The sequence below is a fragment of the Microcaecilia unicolor genome, chromosome 2, assembly GCF_901765095.1.
Source record: "Microcaecilia unicolor chromosome 2, aMicUni1.1, whole genome shotgun sequence".
In the NCBI taxonomy this organism is placed as follows: Eukaryota; Metazoa; Chordata; class Amphibia; order Gymnophiona; family Siphonopidae; genus Microcaecilia; species Microcaecilia unicolor.
The window spans coordinates 197,868,850-197,888,128 of NC_044032.1; the positions used below are offsets into that span (position 1 = coordinate 197,868,850).

The 19,279-nt window shown below is 42.7% G+C and overlaps 1 protein-coding gene across 3 annotated transcripts in view; it reads right to left on the bottom strand.

The window, feature by feature from the left end:
- The window catches only part of SECISBP2 (SECIS binding protein 2), a 130,306-nt gene extending 111,252 nt beyond the window's left edge, over positions 1 to 19,054 (bottom strand). Inside the window, exons 1-2 of one of the 3 annotated variants that reach the window (XM_030193616.1) lie at positions 18,869 to 19,054; positions 3,414 to 3,575 (exon numbers count right to left, since the gene is read on the bottom strand). In XM_030193616.1, coding sequence (XP_030049476.1) covers positions 3,414 to 3,575; positions 18,869 to 18,896 — 190 coding nt within the window. In that variant the 5' untranslated portion in view covers positions 18,897 to 19,054. Of the gene's footprint in view, positions 1 to 3,413; positions 3,653 to 18,853 lie in introns of all 3 variants that reach the window. The other 2 variants (XM_030193613.1, XM_030193614.1) reach the window with 2 other exon arrangements.
- Positions 19,055 to 19,279: the final 225 nt, after the last annotated feature.

Here is a 19,279-nt window from a genome sequence, read left to right on the forward strand (position 1 = left end):
CGACTGTTACTGATGCCTTCAAACATGCCGTAGTCACACCACTCCTTAAAAAAACCTTCATTGGACCCTACCTGTCCTTCCAACTATCGCCCCATCTCTCTCCTCCCTTTCCTATCCAAGATACTTGAATGTGCTGTTCACCGCAGTTGCCTTGACTTTCTTTCATCTCAAGCTATTCTTGATCCACTTCAATTTGGCTTTCGCCCCCTTCATTCAACTGAAACAGCGCTTGCTAAAGTCTCCAATGATCTGTTCCTGGCCAGATCCATAGGTCTCTATTTGATCTTCATCCTTCTAGATCTATCTGCTGCTTTTGACACTGTTGATCACACCCTACTCCTTGATACGCTGTCCTCACTTGGATTTCAGGGCTCTGTTCTTTCCTGGTTTTCTTCTTATCTCTCCCAGCGTACCTTTAGTGTATACTCTAGTGGATCCTCCTCTACTTCTATCCCACTGTCAGTTGGTGTACCTCAGGGATCCGTCCTGGGACCTCTTCTTTTCTCCATCTATACATCTTCCCTTGGTACTCTGATCTCATCCCATGGTTTTCAATATCATCTTTACGCTGATGACTCCCACATCTACCTCTCCACACGAATCCAGGCCAAAGTATCAGCCTGCCTGTCTGACATTGCTGCCTGGATGTCTCAGCGCCATCTGAAACTAAACATGACCAAGACTGAGCTTCTCATCTTTCCCCCTAAACCAATCTCTCCTCCTCCCCCATTCTCTATTTCTGTGGATAACACTCTCATCCTTCCTGTCACATCAGCTCGTAACCTTGAGGTCATCTTCAACTCCTCCCTCTCCTTCTCTGCACATATTCAGCAGACTGCTAAAACCTGTCGTTTCTTTCTCTATAATATCAGCAAAATTCGCCCTTTCCTTTCTGAGCACATTACCAGAACCCTCATCCACACTCTTATCACCTCTCGCTTAGACTATTGCAACTTGCTTCTTACAGGTCTCCCACTTAGCCATCTCTCTCTCCTCTTCAATCTGTTCAAAATTATGCTGCACGTCTAATATTCCGCCAGTGTCTTTATGCTCCTATTAGCCCTCTCTTCAAGTCACTTCACTGGCTTCCTATCCGTTTCCGCATACAGTTCAAACTCTTATTGACCTATAAGTGCATTCACTCTGCAGCTCCTCAGTACCTCTCCACTCTCATCTCTCCCTACATTCCTCCCCGGGAACTCCGTTCACTGGGTAAATCTCTCTTATCTTCACCCTTCTCCTCCACTGCTAACTCCAGACTCCATTCCTTTTATCTTGCTGCACCATATGCCTGGAATAGACTTCCTGAGCCGGTGCATCAAGCTCCATCTCTGGCCGTCTTCAAATCTAAGCTAAAAGCCCACCTTTTTGATGCTGCTTTTAACTCCTAACCCTTATTCACTTTGTTCAGAACCCTTATTTTAGCATCCTTACTTTAATATTCCTTAATCTCTTGTTTGTTTTGTCTGTCCTAATTAGATTGTAAGCTCTGTCGAGCAGGAACTGTCTCTTCATGTTCAAGTGTACAGCGCTGCGTACGTCTAGCAGCGCTTTAGAAATGATAAGTAGTAGTAGTAGGGTGACATGATACAGACGTTCAAATATTTGAAAGGTATTAATCTGCAAACAAACTTTTTCCGGAGATGGGAAGGCGATAGAACTAGAGGACATGAATTGAGGTTGAAGGGGGGCAAACTCGGGAGTAATGTCAGGAAGTTTTTTTCACGAAGAGGGTGGTGGATATGTGGAATGCCCTACTGCAGGAGGTGGTGGAGATGAAAACAGTAATGGAATTCAAACGTGTGGGATAAACACAAAGGAAGCCTGTTTAGAAGGAATGGATCCACAGAATCTTAGCGGAGATCGGGTGGCGACGCCGGTAATTGGGAAGCAAAACCGGTACTGGGCAGACTTCCACGGTCTAAACCCTGATCGTGACTGAATAGATATGGATGGGCTTGAGTGTAAATTTTAAGGGGTTTCGACGTTAGCTTCATAACTTTTAGTACAAGAAGAGTGCTAGGCAGACTTCTACGGTCTGTGCCCTGAGAATGGCAAAGACAAATCAAACTTGGGTATACATATAAAGTATTGCATGCCATGTAAAATGAGTTTATCTTGTTGGGCAGATTAGATGGACTATACAGGTCTTTATCTGCCATTATTTACTATGTTACAATGAGGCTTATTTTCAAAGCACTTAGCCTTCCAAAGTTCCATAGAAACCTATGGAACTTTGGAAGCCTAAGTGCTTTGAAAATAAGCCCCTATGTAACCAAAAAAAGGGATCTAGGTGTCATTGTTGATGATACGTTGAAACCCTCTGCTCAGTGTGCAGCAGTGGTTAAGAAAGCAAATAGAACGTTGGGTTTTAGGAAGGGAATGGAAAACAAAACAAGGACATTATAATGCCTCTGTATCGATCCATGGTACGACCACACCTCGAATACTGTGTTCAATTCTAATCATCACATCTCAAAAAAGATATAGTGGAATTAGAAAAGGTACAGAGAATGGCAACAAAAATGATAAAGGGGATGGGACGACTTCCCTATGAGGAAAGGCTAAAGTGGCTAGGGCTACTCAGCTTGGAGAAAAGAAGGCTAAGGGGAGATATAAAAAAGGTCTATAAAATAATGAGTGGAGTGGAACAGGTAGATGTGAATCACTTGTTTACTCTTTCTAAAAATGCTAGGAATAGGGGCATGCAATGAAACTACAAAGTAGTAAATTTAAAACGAATCGGGGAAAATATTTCACCCAGCATGTAATTAAACTCTGGAATTTGTTGCCAGAGAATGTGGTAAAAGCAGTTAGCTTAGCAGGGTTTTAAAAAGGTTTGGATAGCTTCCTAAAAGAAAAATCCATAAGCCATTATTAAGATGGAGTTGGGGAAAATCCACTACTTATTTCTTGGATAAGCAGCATAAAATGTATTGTACTGTTTTGGGATCTTGCCAAGTACTTGTAACCTGGATTGGCCACCGTTGGAAACAGGATTCTGGGCTTTATGGACCTTCTGTCTGTCCCAGTATAGTAACACTTATGTACTTATGAGGAAGTCTTGGGAGAGGATAAGCTCCAACTAACAAATGTACTTTCTGCCATACAAACCATTCTAAAGCATGGTAAATCGGTGCATTTACTTAATGTACAGTTCTGGTAGAACAACTTGTACATAAATATAAAATATAGCAGATACAAACAGGACATATGATCATTACTTGCTTCTTAAAGATTCTGACTATGCTTATCCACATCTCATATTTATATAGCTGGGGAGTGAGGGTTGGGAGCTTTAGAAAACAGATTATTAGCATTGTATTAAAAGTAGTGTTCTGTTCCATTTCACAATCTTAGCTACTACTTGTTATAAATACAATAGCTGAACAAAAAAATATATAGATATATACCTGGCCACCAACTATCCTTCTCTTTTTTTCTGTTTTTGCTCCTTGCTTCAGGTTTCCCTCGATTAGTAACCTTCAGAGTTGACCGCTCAAGCTTTGGAACCTCAGCATGGGAAGGGGAGAAAGTTGTGTGTTTTTCATGACTTGATCTGGATGACTGGGCTTCTAAAGGAAGCAGGGACATTTCCATGTGACATGACTCCATAGAGCTCATTGTTGAGCATCCTCCTTAGGAAGCTAGGCTAGAAAATAAAACAACTTGATGCAAGTACAGGAAGGAGAAATTATCTTACCTGATCATTTTCTGTCCTTTAGTCAGCGCCACTAATCTGCACAAGTGGGTATTATCCTCTCCTACCAGTAGATAGAGGTAGAGAAAAAAAACCTGAGTTTTACCCATGAACTCACTGGTATTAGCTAACAGTGCTCCATGGAAAGATCCAGTATGCATCTTCCAAAGTAGCAGAAGGACCATTTTTGTAACGCACTCATGCCCCATCAACCATTGCAGCTGCAATGAACAGCAGGCAAGCATAGTACCAGAGTGGTACTTATTATCTTGCATACTCCAGGATATAGCAATATCACAGGAGACCCATATAACAGAAATTGTAACACTTGTGATTTGACTTCACATTTTTCTTTTTCTTTGTTTTTTTTATGTAACACAAAAAGGACAACTGTAGAACACACCCAGAGTCCCAGGCCCAAGTCTTCTGAAGGCAGGTTACAGAACAGTGTAGCTAACTAAAGGAAAGAAAATTATCAGGAAAGACAATTTCTCCTTCCTTAGCTTCAGCTCCACTGTTCTGCACAAGTGGAATGTACCTAAACTGATCTAATGGGAAAGAGAAAACAAAGCCCCCCCCCCCCCCCCCCAAGAATGACAGCACTGCCGAAGTCCAAACGTGCCCTGGCCTCCTCATCCAATGGAGGAGTAGCCTAGTGGTTAGTACAGTGGACTTTGATCCTGGGGAACTGAGTTCGATTCCACTGCAGCTCCTTGTGACTCTGGGCAAGTTACTTAACCCTCAATTGCCCCAGATTCAAATAAGCAGGGCTTTTTTGAGGGGGTACTGAGTATCGGCATCTTTTCCATTGTCTGCTAAAATTGACCCATGGTCCACAAGTTTTAATGAAAGGTCTCAGGCTCTACATACCAATTTTGCCTTCTCATAGATTCTGTGACTGGTTGCAGGGGGTCTGGTTATTATGGAGTGGGTTTCTCAGTGATCACCCTACCCCTGAAGGTTGGCCTGACATTTGAGTACCGCCACCTTTTTCACTAGAAAAAAACACACTGCAAATAAGTACCTGTATATACTATGTAAAGTAGTTGCAAAAACCACAGAAAGGCGGTATATCAAGTCCCATTCCCTTTCCCTGTAGTGCTTGACAAATGAATGGAATGACAACCATGTCACCACCCTACAAATTTCTTCAGAATGTGGCTTGAGCCCTATGGAGTGGGCCTTCAGTGCCCGAGACACCAGACAATTCTTGCAAACAGACAGTCTCGATGGCCAAATTGAGCCACCTTGCAATGGAAGCCTAAGAGGCTACCTGGCCCTTCCATGGGCCATGGAAAAGAACAAAGAGGTGATCTGAGAAGCAAAAACCATTAATCTCTATCAGGTACCATAGCAGCATCCCCCGGACGTCCAGTCTGTACTAGAGCCTCCAGTCAGTCAACTGGAACACAGCTCTCCTCCACAAAAGAGGGCAAACAAACTTGTTGATTAACACTTCAGAGAAAAATGAAAGGACCATGCAAAGGGAAACCGAATCCTCCACAATGGAGAGATACAGGTCCGAGGTGATGGTAACCAGAAAGATTATCTTGACAGTAACTTCTTTATGATGGAGTGTATGCCCCTTCACAGGGAAGTTTGAGTGGAGAGCCCCAGGGAAATCTGACAATACTCAGGCTTACAGACTAAAAACCTGGGTTTGAAGTTAGTTTCATAAGGCAACTGAAGTGGGGCCCTGCTGTGGGTGGTTGTAGTCAGAGGAGGTTGTATGGGAGGTGACGGGGGAAACTAACTCTTCAGGATTTCCATTAGTACAATTCCCTGAATGCTGGGAGCGAACCAAGAATACACAGCTAGTAAACTGTGAACTGGACATAAATCTGCACCTCATTTGACACGCAGAAAGTGAACTGTGAGCATTGCTGAGAAAACCCTAGAGGGAGGTACGGGAACCTGTTAGGACCCAGAAGTGGGTGGGGGCTAAACCTGTCTGCCAACTTGTTAAAAAAAAAAAAAAAAGCCATATAAGGCAGTGGAGAACCAAATCATCACAAGAATACAAAAAAAATCCCTTAGGGCTTTTTTTAAATTTTTTGTAGTACACCCGTCTGCCCTGGGACTCTAGAGAACAGAGACTATTGCTTGGTGGGGAGCGAGGACTTACAACAAATGTACAGGAGGAATAAATAAAAGACCTCCCAGCAAGTAAGCCTAAGCAGGTTGGAGACTGTCTCTCTTTTTTTTTTTTTTAACAGAGAGATGATCCCGTCTTGGAAACGGAGGCCAGATTGGAGAGGTGACCCTTGAGGAGAACAAAGGAACTAAATCGAGGAGCGCTATAGAAATGATAAGTAGTAGTAGTAGTAGGATTACATAGTAGATGACGGCAGAAAAAAGACCTGCACGGTCCATCCAGTCTGCCCAACAAGACAACTCATGTGTGCTACTTTTTGTGTATACCCTACACTTTGATTTGTACCTATGCTCTTCAGGACACAGACCGTATAAGTCTGCCCAGCACTATCCCCGCCTCCCACCACCGGATCTGGCACAGACCGTACAAGTCTGCCCAGCACTATCCCTGCCTCCCACCACTGGCTCTGGCACAGACCGTATAAGTCTGCCCAGCACTATCCCTGCCTCCCAACCTCCAGCCCCGCCTCCCACTACCGGCTCTGCTATCCAATCTCGGTTAAGCTCCTGAGGATCCATTCCTTCTGAACAGGATTCCTTTATGTTTATCCCACGCATGTTTGAATTCCGTTACCGTTTTCATTTAAACCTCTGAACGAGGTCAGATGGTTAGGGATTTCACTGCGAGTGGTTTAGTCAAGAACTATGACATACTAGTAGGTTATTGCAGACAACAAGTAGATGTGGAAGCATTTCAGTTTGCAAAAGCAAGAACCATGAAGCTAAGGTCCTGGTATCTTCAATTCAATGAAGACCTACTAGAATTGCTGTCATCTTTCTGTGCTCCTGTTAACAGAGCTTCAGTTTATTACGCAGACATGTGATTGTACAAATAAAACATTTCCAGTCTATGAATTGCAAAAATGGTCTGTGTTTGATAAGGACTGCTTCTCTCCTCCATTCAATATGGATAATTTACCTTGTCTAACAATCTGGCAAGCTGTTGATGTCCAAAGTGCAATGTCATTTAGAGGCGTATTCTGGACTGATTCTCTGGTTGGAGAAGCAAAGCCACAGAAAACAGTCAACAGTCTTTAATGGAGGCCGAGCACAGAGGCTCAGTCAGCACTTACAGAACTAGGCTTCTTGGAGCAACTGGTCCAGGAACTGACAAAAGGGGGAGACAAATTAGATCTAGTCCTTTAGAGGAATACAGGGCATAGCACGAGAGGGAAACAGCGATCACGCTGGGAAACAGCGATCATAACTTAAGTTTGAGCTACTATCTGGAGTGAAGCCACAAAGGAAACCCACTGTACTAGCATTTAATTTTCAAAAGGGTGATATGATAAAATGAGGAAAATGGTTACAAAGAAGCTAAAAGGATCAGCTGCAAAAGTTAGGACATTAAATTAGGCATGGATGTTGTTTACAAATGCCATCTTGGAAGCCCAGACCAGATGCATTCCAGCATTTACAAAGGTAGAAAACAGAGAAAACGACAACCAGCATGGTTAAAAGGAGAAGTGAAAGAGGCTATCAGAGCCAAAATAATGGACCTTCAAAGAATGGAAAAAGGACCCAAATGAAGAAGCAACATAAGCACTGGCAAGTTAGATACAAAGCACTGATAAAGAAGGCTAAAAGAGAATATGAAGAGGAAGTTGCTGCTGAGGCAAAAACTCATAGTAACAACTCTTTCAGATACATCAGAAGCAGAAAGCCTGCAAGGGAATCCGTGGGACCATTAAATCGTGAAACAGCAGGGCACTCAGGGAGGACAAGGCCATAGCAGACAGACTTTGCTTTGGTCTTTACAGAAGATGTAAGAGATCTACAAGTACCAGAAACAGTTTTCAAGGGTGATAATGCAGAGAAACTGAAAGTGAATCTGAAGACATACTGAGCCAAATCAGCAAATTAAAGTGTAGTAAATCACCTGGACTGGATGGCATGCATCCAGGGGTACTGAAAAAGTCTCAAACATGAATTGCTGATCTACTCTTAGTAATCTGTAACATGTCAATAAAAGCCATCGTTGTACCTGAAGATTACAGGGTGGCCAATGTAATGCCGATTTTTTTTTAACAGTTCAGGGGGTGATCCGAGAAATTACAGAATGGTAAGCCTGTCAGTGCTGAGTAATATAATAGAAACTTATTATAAAGAATGAAATTACAGAACACATAGATAAATATGGTTTAATGAAACAGAGTCAGCATGGATTCAGCCAAGGGAAGTCTTGCCTCACCAATTTGCTACATTTCTTTAAAGGTGTGAATAAGCATGTCGATAAAGATGAGCCAGTTGATGTAGTGTATCTAGATTTTCAGAAAGCTTTTGACAAAGTTCTGCATGAGACACTCCTGAGAAAGTTAAAAAGTCTTAGAGTAGGAGACAACATTCTGTTGTGGATTAGGAATTGGTTAATGGACAGAATACTGAGGGTAGAGGTAAACGGCCATTTATCTCAAAGGAGAAGGGTGAATAGTGGAGTGCCGCGGGGATCTGTACCGGGGCCGGTGCTATTTAACATATTTATAAATGATCTGGCAATTGGAACGAGGAAGGCGATTAAATTTGCAAATGACAGAACCATTCAAGGTTGTTAAAACACATGCAGACTGAAAAATTGCAGGAATACCTTAGGAAATTGGAAGGCTGGTCATCTAAACGGCAGATTAAATTTAATGTGGACAAATGCAAAGTGATGCATACTGGGAAGAAGAATTCAAATCAGCGTTACCTGATGCTAGGGTCCATTTGGGGGGGGGGGGGTCAGCACCCAAGAAAAAAGATCTAGGTGTCGTCATAGATTATATGCTGAAAACTTCCACCCAGTGTGCGGCGGTGGCCAAACAAGCAAACAGAATACTAGGCATTATTAAGAAAGGGGATGGCAAATAAGACTGAGAATACTATAGTACTTCTGTATGACTCCATGATGCAATCTCTACTAGAGTACTGTATTCAGTTCCTGTCACCATATTTAAAAATAGATATAGTGGACTTAGAAAAGATTCAAAGAGGAGCAACCAAAATAATAAAAGGGATGTAACTCTTCTCATATGAGAAATGGCTAAAGGAGGTTAGGGCTCTTCAGCTTGGAAAAAAGAGACAGCCAAGGGGAGATATGATTGAGGTCTACAAAATCCTGAGTGGTGTGGAGCGGGTGGAGGTGAATCGATTTTTCTCTCATTCATAAAGTATAAAGTACAAAGACAAGGGGAAACTCAATGAAGTTACATGGAAATACTTTTAAAATACATACTGGGAAACATTTTTTTTACTCAAAGAATAGTTAAGCTCTGGAACTCTTTGCCAGAAGATACAGTAATAGCAGATAGCATGTCTGGAATTAAAAAAGGGTTGGACAAGTTCCTGGAGGAAAAATTCATAGTCTGCTATTGACAAACATGGGGAAGCCACTGCTTGTCCTAGGACTGGTAGCATGGAATGTTGCTAATATTTGGGTTTCTGCTAGGTACTTGTGACCTGGATTGGCCACTGTTGGAAACAGGATAGGACTGACCCAGTATAGCTATTCTTATAGTCCTATGTTCTAACTAGAATGAGATCCCACAAGGGAAAGGAGAGATGTAATGGGTGGGGGGGGGGGGGGGGGGCAAATGTTCCACACCTGTCAGGAAACGGGACATCTGCTCATGCAAAGCTGGGGAGGTGCATTTCACCTTACCCCCAAAACTAGGCGGAGCAGCCACCTGGACCCTCAGGGAGCCCAATGCCAGAACCTGGATCCAGTCCCTTCTGCAAGAATACCTAGACACTCCAGAGAGACAGAAACCATCTCACACACTAGGTTTCAAAAACTTTCCACATTCTGACATAAGCCAGAGATGTGGAGGACTTCCAAGAGTGCAGCACAAAGTAGAAACCACTGCGGGAGAAAAATCATGCTTCTCTAAGCACCTTCTCTCAATGGCCAGACTATAAGCCAGAAAGGATCAGATCTTCCATTTCTATTGGCCCTTGAACAGAAGACCCTGATCTTTGGGTAATGGGAAAGGGTCACCCTCCAAGAGGCACATGAGGTCTGTGCACAATGGCCAGTGAGGAAAATCCAGAGCCACTAGCAATACCGTACGAGGATGACATGTAATCCTGCACAATAGATGGCCCATGAGAGGCCAAAGAGGTAAGAGACAGAAGAGGGCTCCTCCATCAGCAATGGCTGAACTAGGGTACCTATCCCTTGAGAGGCCGGTTCTGTCTGATGGCTGAACAAACACTCCGCTTTTGCATTGGTTACAGAAGCCATTAGATTGAACACAGAGGGTCCCAGCAGCCCAGGATGAGCTGAAAACCTTTTTTCCTCAGCATCCAGTCTCCTGGATTCAGGAGACAGTGACCAAGAAAGTCAGCTTGTAGATTGTCCTTGCCTGCAATATGGACTGGAGAGAGGGCCTGCAGGTGTCTCTCCATCCACCGACCAACAGACAAGGATATCGCCTGATTCCTGGTACCTCCCTATTTGTTGTTAATGTAAGCCACCATAGTGGCATTGACTGACATCACCCCGAATGCCTTCTCCCAAAGAAGCGGCAGGAATTCCAACAGGGCCAGATGGATCGCCTAGGTCTCCAGATGATTGATGAAGCCACCTCCTGCAGCGTCCAGGTTCCCTGAGCCACATGGCCCAGGCAATGAACTCCCCAGCTGAGAAGACTCATGTCCAGGCAAGCCAATTAGGACTTTTTTTTCCTTTTATTTATTTATTTTATAAAGCCCAGTAGCTGCAGGGGAGCCTGGGGAAAGGACACCCAAATAGGGTGAGTGGGCAAGGAGAGGTGGGGGTGTGGGGACCAGCAGGACTGAGCCACAAACTTCACCTAATGAACACAAAGACGCATGACTGGGGGCAGTAAAACCAATCTCCACACTTTACCAGGTTTGGTTCACTACTACTACTTAACATTTCTATAGCGCTACTAGATGTGCGCAGCGCTGTGGTTCAGGGATTGGATAACCTGGGAGCGGCCAAGCTCTGCAACCATGGAGCTAGGCTAGGGACAGGAGAACTAGACAGCATGACGTACCATCTGCTGAGGTAGAAAAAAAAATATCTTTCCAGGGAGCACCATCAGCGAATACCGGTGAGGTCACTGGTAAAAATCAATTTTTTCCTCTACCTCCATATGCTGGTAGGAGGAGATAACACCCACTTGTGCAGAACAGTGGAGCTGATGTAAAGGAAGCAATATATATTTTTGCAAAATGTAGAGGGCTGCATTTCAATTAAAATTTTAATTGCGATAGTAACATAGTAGATGACGGCAGAAAAAGACCTGCACGGTCCGTTATTTACTATTTTCCCCACTGCAGCTAATTGTGACTCTGGGCAAGTCAATCCTCTGCTGTCCAGAGTCACAAGAAGCTGCAGTGGAGAAATAAAGTAAATAACATACCTTCAAGAATGCAATTAATCACAATTACAAATTTTAATCAAAATGCAGCCCTAAAAAACCAAACCAATAAAAAGCAATTAAAAGGTATGAAATACAAAATACAAATTCAAAAATTACAAATTAAGGAGAATCTAAACAGTATGTAGAATAGCTATAAACAGCCTTACAGTTTTAGAGCCTACTTCAGAAAAGAAAGCCTAAAGCCCAGTATTCCACAAACAAACCGATCTGATTCCATGAGACAGGGGACTATATTTTGCAAGCTTTGCGGTGAAACCTACCTACAAATTTTAATTTGCTGTTTAGTCTCTCCAACAACATTTATTTATGGCATTAGATATACCATCTCTCAAAAAAACATCCAACAAAATGGTTCAGAATTACAGGTCCAGTATGATAAAAATCCAACCAACTCAAAGTAAAATAACTATTCTTCCAAGACGTGAGGGGTATGGAGTGTTAATATATGGCCACTGGAATAGTGATAGGTAAAGCTATGCAGCCTAAAATAACTGAAGAAGTACTGACTAGGCCAAAGAACAAGAAAGTGATTTAATATTTGAGAATCTGCAAAAAGCAGGGATAGAGTAGTATAAATATATAATAGCTGGTGGAGTAATTAGCACTGTTTTCTCCATGTTGACATTGTCTTTCATGTCTATTCAATTCACACTGATTATGCCCACTAAGATATACAGTTATCATTTTGCTTATTCCTTTGCCGGCCTCTGGCTCTTGATGGACTGCTTATGATGGTGTATGCCTAGATCCAACTTTGTACACCACAAGTACGTCTTCAAGATCTATCCAAATGATGTTAGATCCCCCAAGGTTGTGGCAATAATCTTTACACCCCACTAGGTTAAACGTTAGGGAAAGAAATCAGCATAGAAAAGGGCAGAGAAGCAGGTGTGTTAGTGCAGCGCAGGGCATGAAAACATTCAGGGAAGAAAGTAAAAAGACAGAAGAATAAAAGAGTATTTAAAGTAGGGGTGAGGACAGACAGAACAGGAGGTATAACCTGTTGACCTAAAATGCTAATGTAAACTAATATGGGGTCCTTTTACTAAAGCGCCCTAACAAATTAAGCACACGCTAAATGATAAGATGCCCATAGGAATATAGCAGGCACTTTATCATTTAGCATGAGCTAAATCCGTTAGTGCACCTTAGTAAAAGGATCCCTATGTTCTCTTACATTTTTGTAGATTAGAATGAAAGTCACAAAAGGTGGGCTTTCTATATTCAAGGAATAGTACCCATAGAGCACAAGCCAATTGGAGTTTTTTTTTAAGTATCATCAAATCTTTTCCACATCCAATATTTGCTACATAAAAAAAACATATTTTCAAAGCACTTAGCCTTCCAAAGTTCCACAGAACTTTGGAAGGCTAAGTGCTTTGAAAATATGCCTCATAGTGCATTCTGACACTTCACATCCTTATACTGTTTCACATTAAAATACAGTTCAGCAAGCATTAAACTAAGAATGACCACTGATCTATACAACACACTCTACACTTTCAAAATACAAGAATATTACAGATAAAGTCTTGACTGCATAAGTCTTCACATCCCTTGATTCAATACTTGGAGGAAACATCATTTGCAGTTAACAGTCATGAGTCACTGACGATAAGGATAAACTCTGCACAGAACAGGGTGGTATTCGCCCATTCTTCTCAGCAAAAGAGCTCAAACTCACTAATCCTTGGGCTCACCTATGAGTGGCAGTCTTCAGCTTCAAGCCTTTCCACTGAATTTTTATTTAATTGGATTCATGTGGGTTTTGACTTGGCCATTCTGATATTAATTTTCTTCTTGCTCAGCCACTCCATTGGTACTTTTATTCTGTGCTCAGGATCCTTGGCTTGATGAAGAGTGAAACTTTTTTTGCCACTCCCAGGTCTATGATCCTCCAGATCTTCCTATACCTTGCACTATGCATTCTTCCCTCAGTCTTCAAAAGGCTCCATGTCGCTGATGTGAAGCATCCCACCAACTGCCACTGCTCCTCTCTACTAATTTTCTTTGCTTTAGTCCCAACACATTAATCCAGAACCTGTGTGTTCACATCCATCCACCAGCAGTTTGGAGATAGAGAATATTGTGTGAACTACCTTAAGGCGGCAGCGTGCGGCTCCACACTCTCAATATTTCACTAACCAACTAGCATGGAATGGTGAAACCAAAGATCTCTTCTTCCAAAAAACACCCCATATATATTAAAAATTAGTCAAATCATGTAAAGAGAACCAAGTTCAAAGAAATGAACAGCTAGAAAGCTCCAAAACCCTCCTCTACTTATCTCAGTCACCCCCACCCTGTCCCTAAAACATAACCATTCCTCATTCCATGTGTGTCCCCACCCCAAAAAAATTAATTTCTCCTTCCTTAACGTTCTCATCAGACCCTATGGGACATATCAAAGTAGTCCACAAGACAGGTGGGGGACTCAAGGCTCCCACAGATAACACAGCTGCACTAAAATAAGACTCTGTCCTAGCTGCAATGTTTCATAAAAGGTATGAAGGGAACACCAAGTAACTGTCCCACAAATCTCTTCTGGGGAAAACAGCACACAATTTTGTCCATAACATTGCTACACCTCTGGTAGAATGAGCTCTCAGAGCCAAAGGAACCTACTTACCTGAGAATATATAGACTGACAAAATTGGCTCCTTCAACCAGTGAGCAATGGTAACCTTGGATGCTGCGTAACCTTGCAGGTAAGGATAAATCCCAATGCCTTCCTTCCACAGACATACCACCATAACAATCGTTACCTTGGAAAAAGTTCTTGGTACTGTGGCAAGACCAAATGTTAATCACCCGAAATCGAAAATGTTGCCCAATGATTGCAAAGCAAAAGAATCACTGATAAAGTGGCTAAATGAGAATGTGAAGACAGGCCTTCTGACTGGAAGCCTCCTTCTCACTGCTTAAGTCTAAACTTAAGGCTTATCTGTTTACTAAGGCCTTTTATATCTGTGCCACTTAGAGGCATATTTTCAAAGCACTTTGGGAGGCTAAGTTCCATAGGTTTCTATGGAACTTTGGGAGGCTAAGTGCTTTGAAAATGAGCCCGATAGTGTCTGCTGGTTTGTTTATCCCTGCATGATGGCATTTCACCTTTTTCTTTGACCCTCCCCTTCTCCCTTCCTGTTTGCTGGACCCTCCTTCCCTATCCCAATGCTGCTCCTTTACTCTGAACTGCTCTCTACTTCCCCAAATGGAATTCTTTTCATCCTACGGACTCAAAGAGTTCACATCAGAAGTTTATTCCACAAAAAATAAGGGACAACATGAATCGTGTTTCGGCTGCAGAAGCCTGCTTCAGGAGTCCCATGAGAGTAATCACCACAAAGTTTCTATAAGAATGCCACAATCAAAGAAAATTCTCCAATTCCTCACAACCTCGAGAAGGTCTGTAGCTTTTCCAGCAAGTTCACTAAACCATATTTTGGATGGTCTGCAGCGATTTTAGTGTGTTTTCTCTGCACTCTACATCTGCTGCATTGCGATAATCTAGTTGGGACAGTATCAGTGTCTTTACTATTACACAAAATGATTGTCTAGGGAAATAGTCTCCAACAGTCTCAGAACAAGCTGACACCTGGAATACACACTTAGCCAAGACCTTAGAGAAAACATGACCTCTAAAAAGGTCTTATGTCACATTCACAAACACTCACCTTGGTTTTCTCCAGAACTTCAGATCCTTAAACGCAAAGGACAAAAACTGGAAAGGAGATGGCGCAAATCTCGCCTTAACAACAACAAAAAAAAAACAGTATTTCTCTCAATGTGTTGCACAGGCTGCCAATTCAACCAAGCAGTTTGTTCAGTATAGTAAACAGCCTACTGCAACCCCCTCAACAAAACCAGCCTGCCCAGTCTAAACTGAACTGCAATGATTTTGCTGAATACTTTGACAACAAAATTAAAAGTCTCCACCAGGATTTACAGGCAGTCCCACCCAGTCCCCAACCAGTCAACCATGGGTGCACAAACTCACCCTCTCCTAATAGAGACAGATGGGACACTTTTAACCCAATGACAGAAGAGAGCCTTAACAAAATCCTAAGAGACCGTCAACTAACTACCTGCTCCCTCGACCCCTGCCCATCAAAGATAGTGTAGCAGGAAAGTATGGGCCTTATAGAAGGCGCCACAAAAATTGTGAACACCTCTCTTTCTAATGGGCAACTACCAACAGCATTAAAAAGGGCAGCGGTTCGCCCTCTGCAAAAGAAAAAAAACGTGACCAGGACAAACTTGAAAGTTATAGGCCAGTATCCAAACACCCCGTTTCTAGGGAAACTCATAGAACAAACAGTCTGTGTTCAACATAATGATTGGTTAAAAAAAGAGAAACTGGCTGACCCACGTCAATCTGGATTCAGACACGGTTATGGAACAGAAACTGTCCTCATATCTCTACTAGATGATCTTCTCAGAAACCGAGACAAGGGTTTCGCCCCGATGTTAGTACTGCTAGATTTTTCAGCAGCTTTTGACACTGTGGATCATGATATCATGCTAACACGACTGACAGAAACAGGTATCAATGGAACAGTACGTACCTGGTTCAGATCCTATCAGACAGGCAACAATCCATAATGTTTGGCAGTGTGCGGATCCACACTGACCTGCGGGGTACCACAAGGATCAACACTAACCTATTCTGATCAATATTTACCTCAAGCCACTAGCTGAGCTGATTCAATCAATGGACACTCAGTTCTACATCTACGCGGATGATGTGCAGCTACTCATACTCATTGAACTTGGCTTACTTACAGCCTTGAATAAACTGACTACCTGTCTAACATCAATTCAAGAATGGGCTAAACACAATAAACTTTGCCTGAACCCAAGTAAAACCGTACTTCTCTGGGTCCCAAACACAAGTGAATACACACCTGACATAAAAATCCCTTTTGGGAAGTACAAACTCCCCCTCAAATCACAAGTCAGGAACCTTGGAATACAGTTAGATTCATCACTTACTCCGATTACTCAAATCCAAGCAACCTTCAAGAGCTGCTTCTACTATTTGCAACAGCTACGCTGCCTCTCTCCTTACACTGAGAAGGTAAATCTAATCCCAGTTGTGCATGCCATAACATCAAGACTGGATCACTGCAATGCACTTTATAATGGTCTGACTACAAAGGGCCTGCACCAGCTCCAGTTGATTCAGAATGCAGCAGCAAGACTCATAGATGGTTGCAAGCGACGTGACCACATCACACCATTTTTGCAAAAAAACTTCATTGGTTATCAGTACAATACAGAGCTACATTTAAAACTCTATGTCTGATCTTCAAGGCCTTGAAAGGAAATGGCCCTGAGTACCTGACGAATAGGCTGATTCTCCACACACCGCCAAGGACACTAAGGACCTCCCAATGACTTTCACTAAACACACCCTCTCCAAAAGACATTACACAATGTAATACCCACAAGCGAGCCTTCTCCAAAGTAGCCCCCACACTCTGGAATGTACTGCCTGAATGGCTCCTCTTAACACATGACTATCTCTACTTCAGGAAGCGGGTGAAAGCTTAGTTCTTCAACCAGGTCTTTAATGGAAGAAGTAACTAACTTGTTAGTCTCACTCACACACACAAGGAGTGACTCGGGCTGCACATACAGAAGCGGGACATGTTTATCCACTCCTACCCTAGCTGAGATAATATTTAACCATCTCTCTGACCTCATGTGCAACTTTCTTTAAATCAGTCACCTTACTTTCTAACTCTTCCTACTTTCGTACCTATCCATACGTTACATCATTGCTTTTTCCCTTCGCTATCAATTATAATGTTCTATTACGTATAAGTACATAAGTATTGCCATACTGGGAAAGACCAAAGGTCCATCAAGCCCAGCATCCTGTTTCCAAAAGTGGCCAATCCAGGTCACAAATACCTGGAAAGATCCCAAAAAAGTACAAAACATTTAATACTGCTTATCCCAGAAATAGTGGATTTTCCCCAAGTCCATTTAATAATGATCTATGGACTTTTCCTTTAGGAAGCCGTCCAAACCTTTTTAAAACTCAGCTAAGTTAACCACCTTTACCACATTCTCTGACAACAAATTCCAGAGTTTAATTACACGTTGAGTGAAAAAAATGTTTCTCCGATTAGTTTTACATTTACTACATTGTAGCTTCATCACATGTCCCCTTGTCCTACTATTTTTGGAAAGCGTAAACAGACGCTTCACATCCACCCGTTCAACTCCATTCATTATTTTATAGACCTCTATCATTTCTCAAAGCTGAAGAGCCCTAGCCGCTGTAGCCTTTCCTCATGTGGAAGTCGTCCCATCCCCTTTATCATTTTCGTCGCCCTTCTCTGCACCTTTTCTAATTCCACTACTTCTTTTTTGAGATGCGGCAACCAGAATTGAACACAATATTTGAGGTGTGGTCGCACTATGGAGCAATACAATGGCATTATGACATCCTCATTTTTGTTTTCCATTCCTTTGCTAATAATACCTAACATTCTATTTGCTTTCTTAGCCGCTGCAGCACACTAATGGTTTCAACGTATCATCAATGACGACACCTAGATCCCTTTCTTGGTCAGTGACTCCTAACGTGGAACCTTGCATGACGTAGCTATAATTTGGGTTCCTCTTTCCCACATGCATCACTTTGCACTTGCTCACATTAAACGTCAACTGCCATTTAGACTCCCAGTCTCATAAGGTCCTCTTGTAATTTTTCACAATCCTCCCGCGATTTAACAACTTTGAATAACTTTGTGTCATCAGCAAATTTAATTAGCTCACTAGTTACTCCCATCTCTAGGTCATTTATAAATATGTTAAAAAGCAGCGGTCCCAACACAGACCCCTGGGGAACCCACTACCTACCTTTCTCCATTGAGAATATTGACCATTTAACCCTACTCTCTGTTTTCTATCACAGGAACAAGCAGTAGGAGAAGCAGAATTTGAATCCTGGATCCACTCAGCTACTCTTCTACAGTTAGTTACCCTAAGACTAGTACACAAGCACACACATATTCAGGACACCTTATTTGTACGTATATTAAAAAAAAAAAAAAAACACGCCAGTGCTCTGGTTATCGAACCGCACAGCAGCAGCACGATATAAAGTTCTGTCGTGTTCCTATCTCTTTCCCAGCCCTATCGCTCTGAACACTCATGGGCTCGATTCCCTATAGCCCCTCACCAGGCACTGAGTCTGCACGCCTCGAAACTACCCTACCCGTGACTCTGGTATGCCTACAATCTCCCTCCCTCAACACCGTCAGGGAACTGCAGACTTCCGAGCGTCCCAAATGGGCAGGCAATACTAATGTTCTGCTTCCAATAGTGCAGTCAGTACTAAACCCGACGTGGAGTTTAGACATATGGCGAAATCACCAAATTAGTCGCTAAACAACAGAAATGCCAAGTCACATACATCTGACTATGCTCATACGCATTCAAGGATCCAGGACTCCTCTCCGTCGAGATCTAGCATGTATCTCTCTACTTGTCTCAGTACAGTATGCCTCCCCATCCGTGGTATTAGGCTTAGCATCTTCCCCCTACACTCTCCAATTCCATCCCTCAACCCGATTTCTCCCCTCATTCTGAAACTCACCCCACCTCTTCTTACCTTCAAACTTGTCAGCAACTGTAGCCATTCACACAATTCTCCACCAGCCACAGAAAACTCCTTTTTCGATGCCCTGACAAGTTCGGACTCCTGCCCCTTCCTCCCCTCCCTCTCTCAACCCTCCTCTAACACAAATTCCTATTTCCGGAGGCGGGACGCGGAAGAGGAAAATAAGTTGTGTAGAAGCGCTGGGAGCCTGGGACCAAAGAGGGCGTGATTCTAGCGGGCCCATTATCAGGGCTGATTGTAATGGGCGGAGCTTGCCGCCATATTGGCCAGATCAAAACGCTTGCTGTTGCTCTTGTAAATAATAGGAAACTTGTGATGAGGCTTATATATTTTTATTAAACGTCAAAGGTTTTGCATTCTGTCTGTTAGGAGGGGATCGGGAGGGGGGATTGTAAGGGGGAT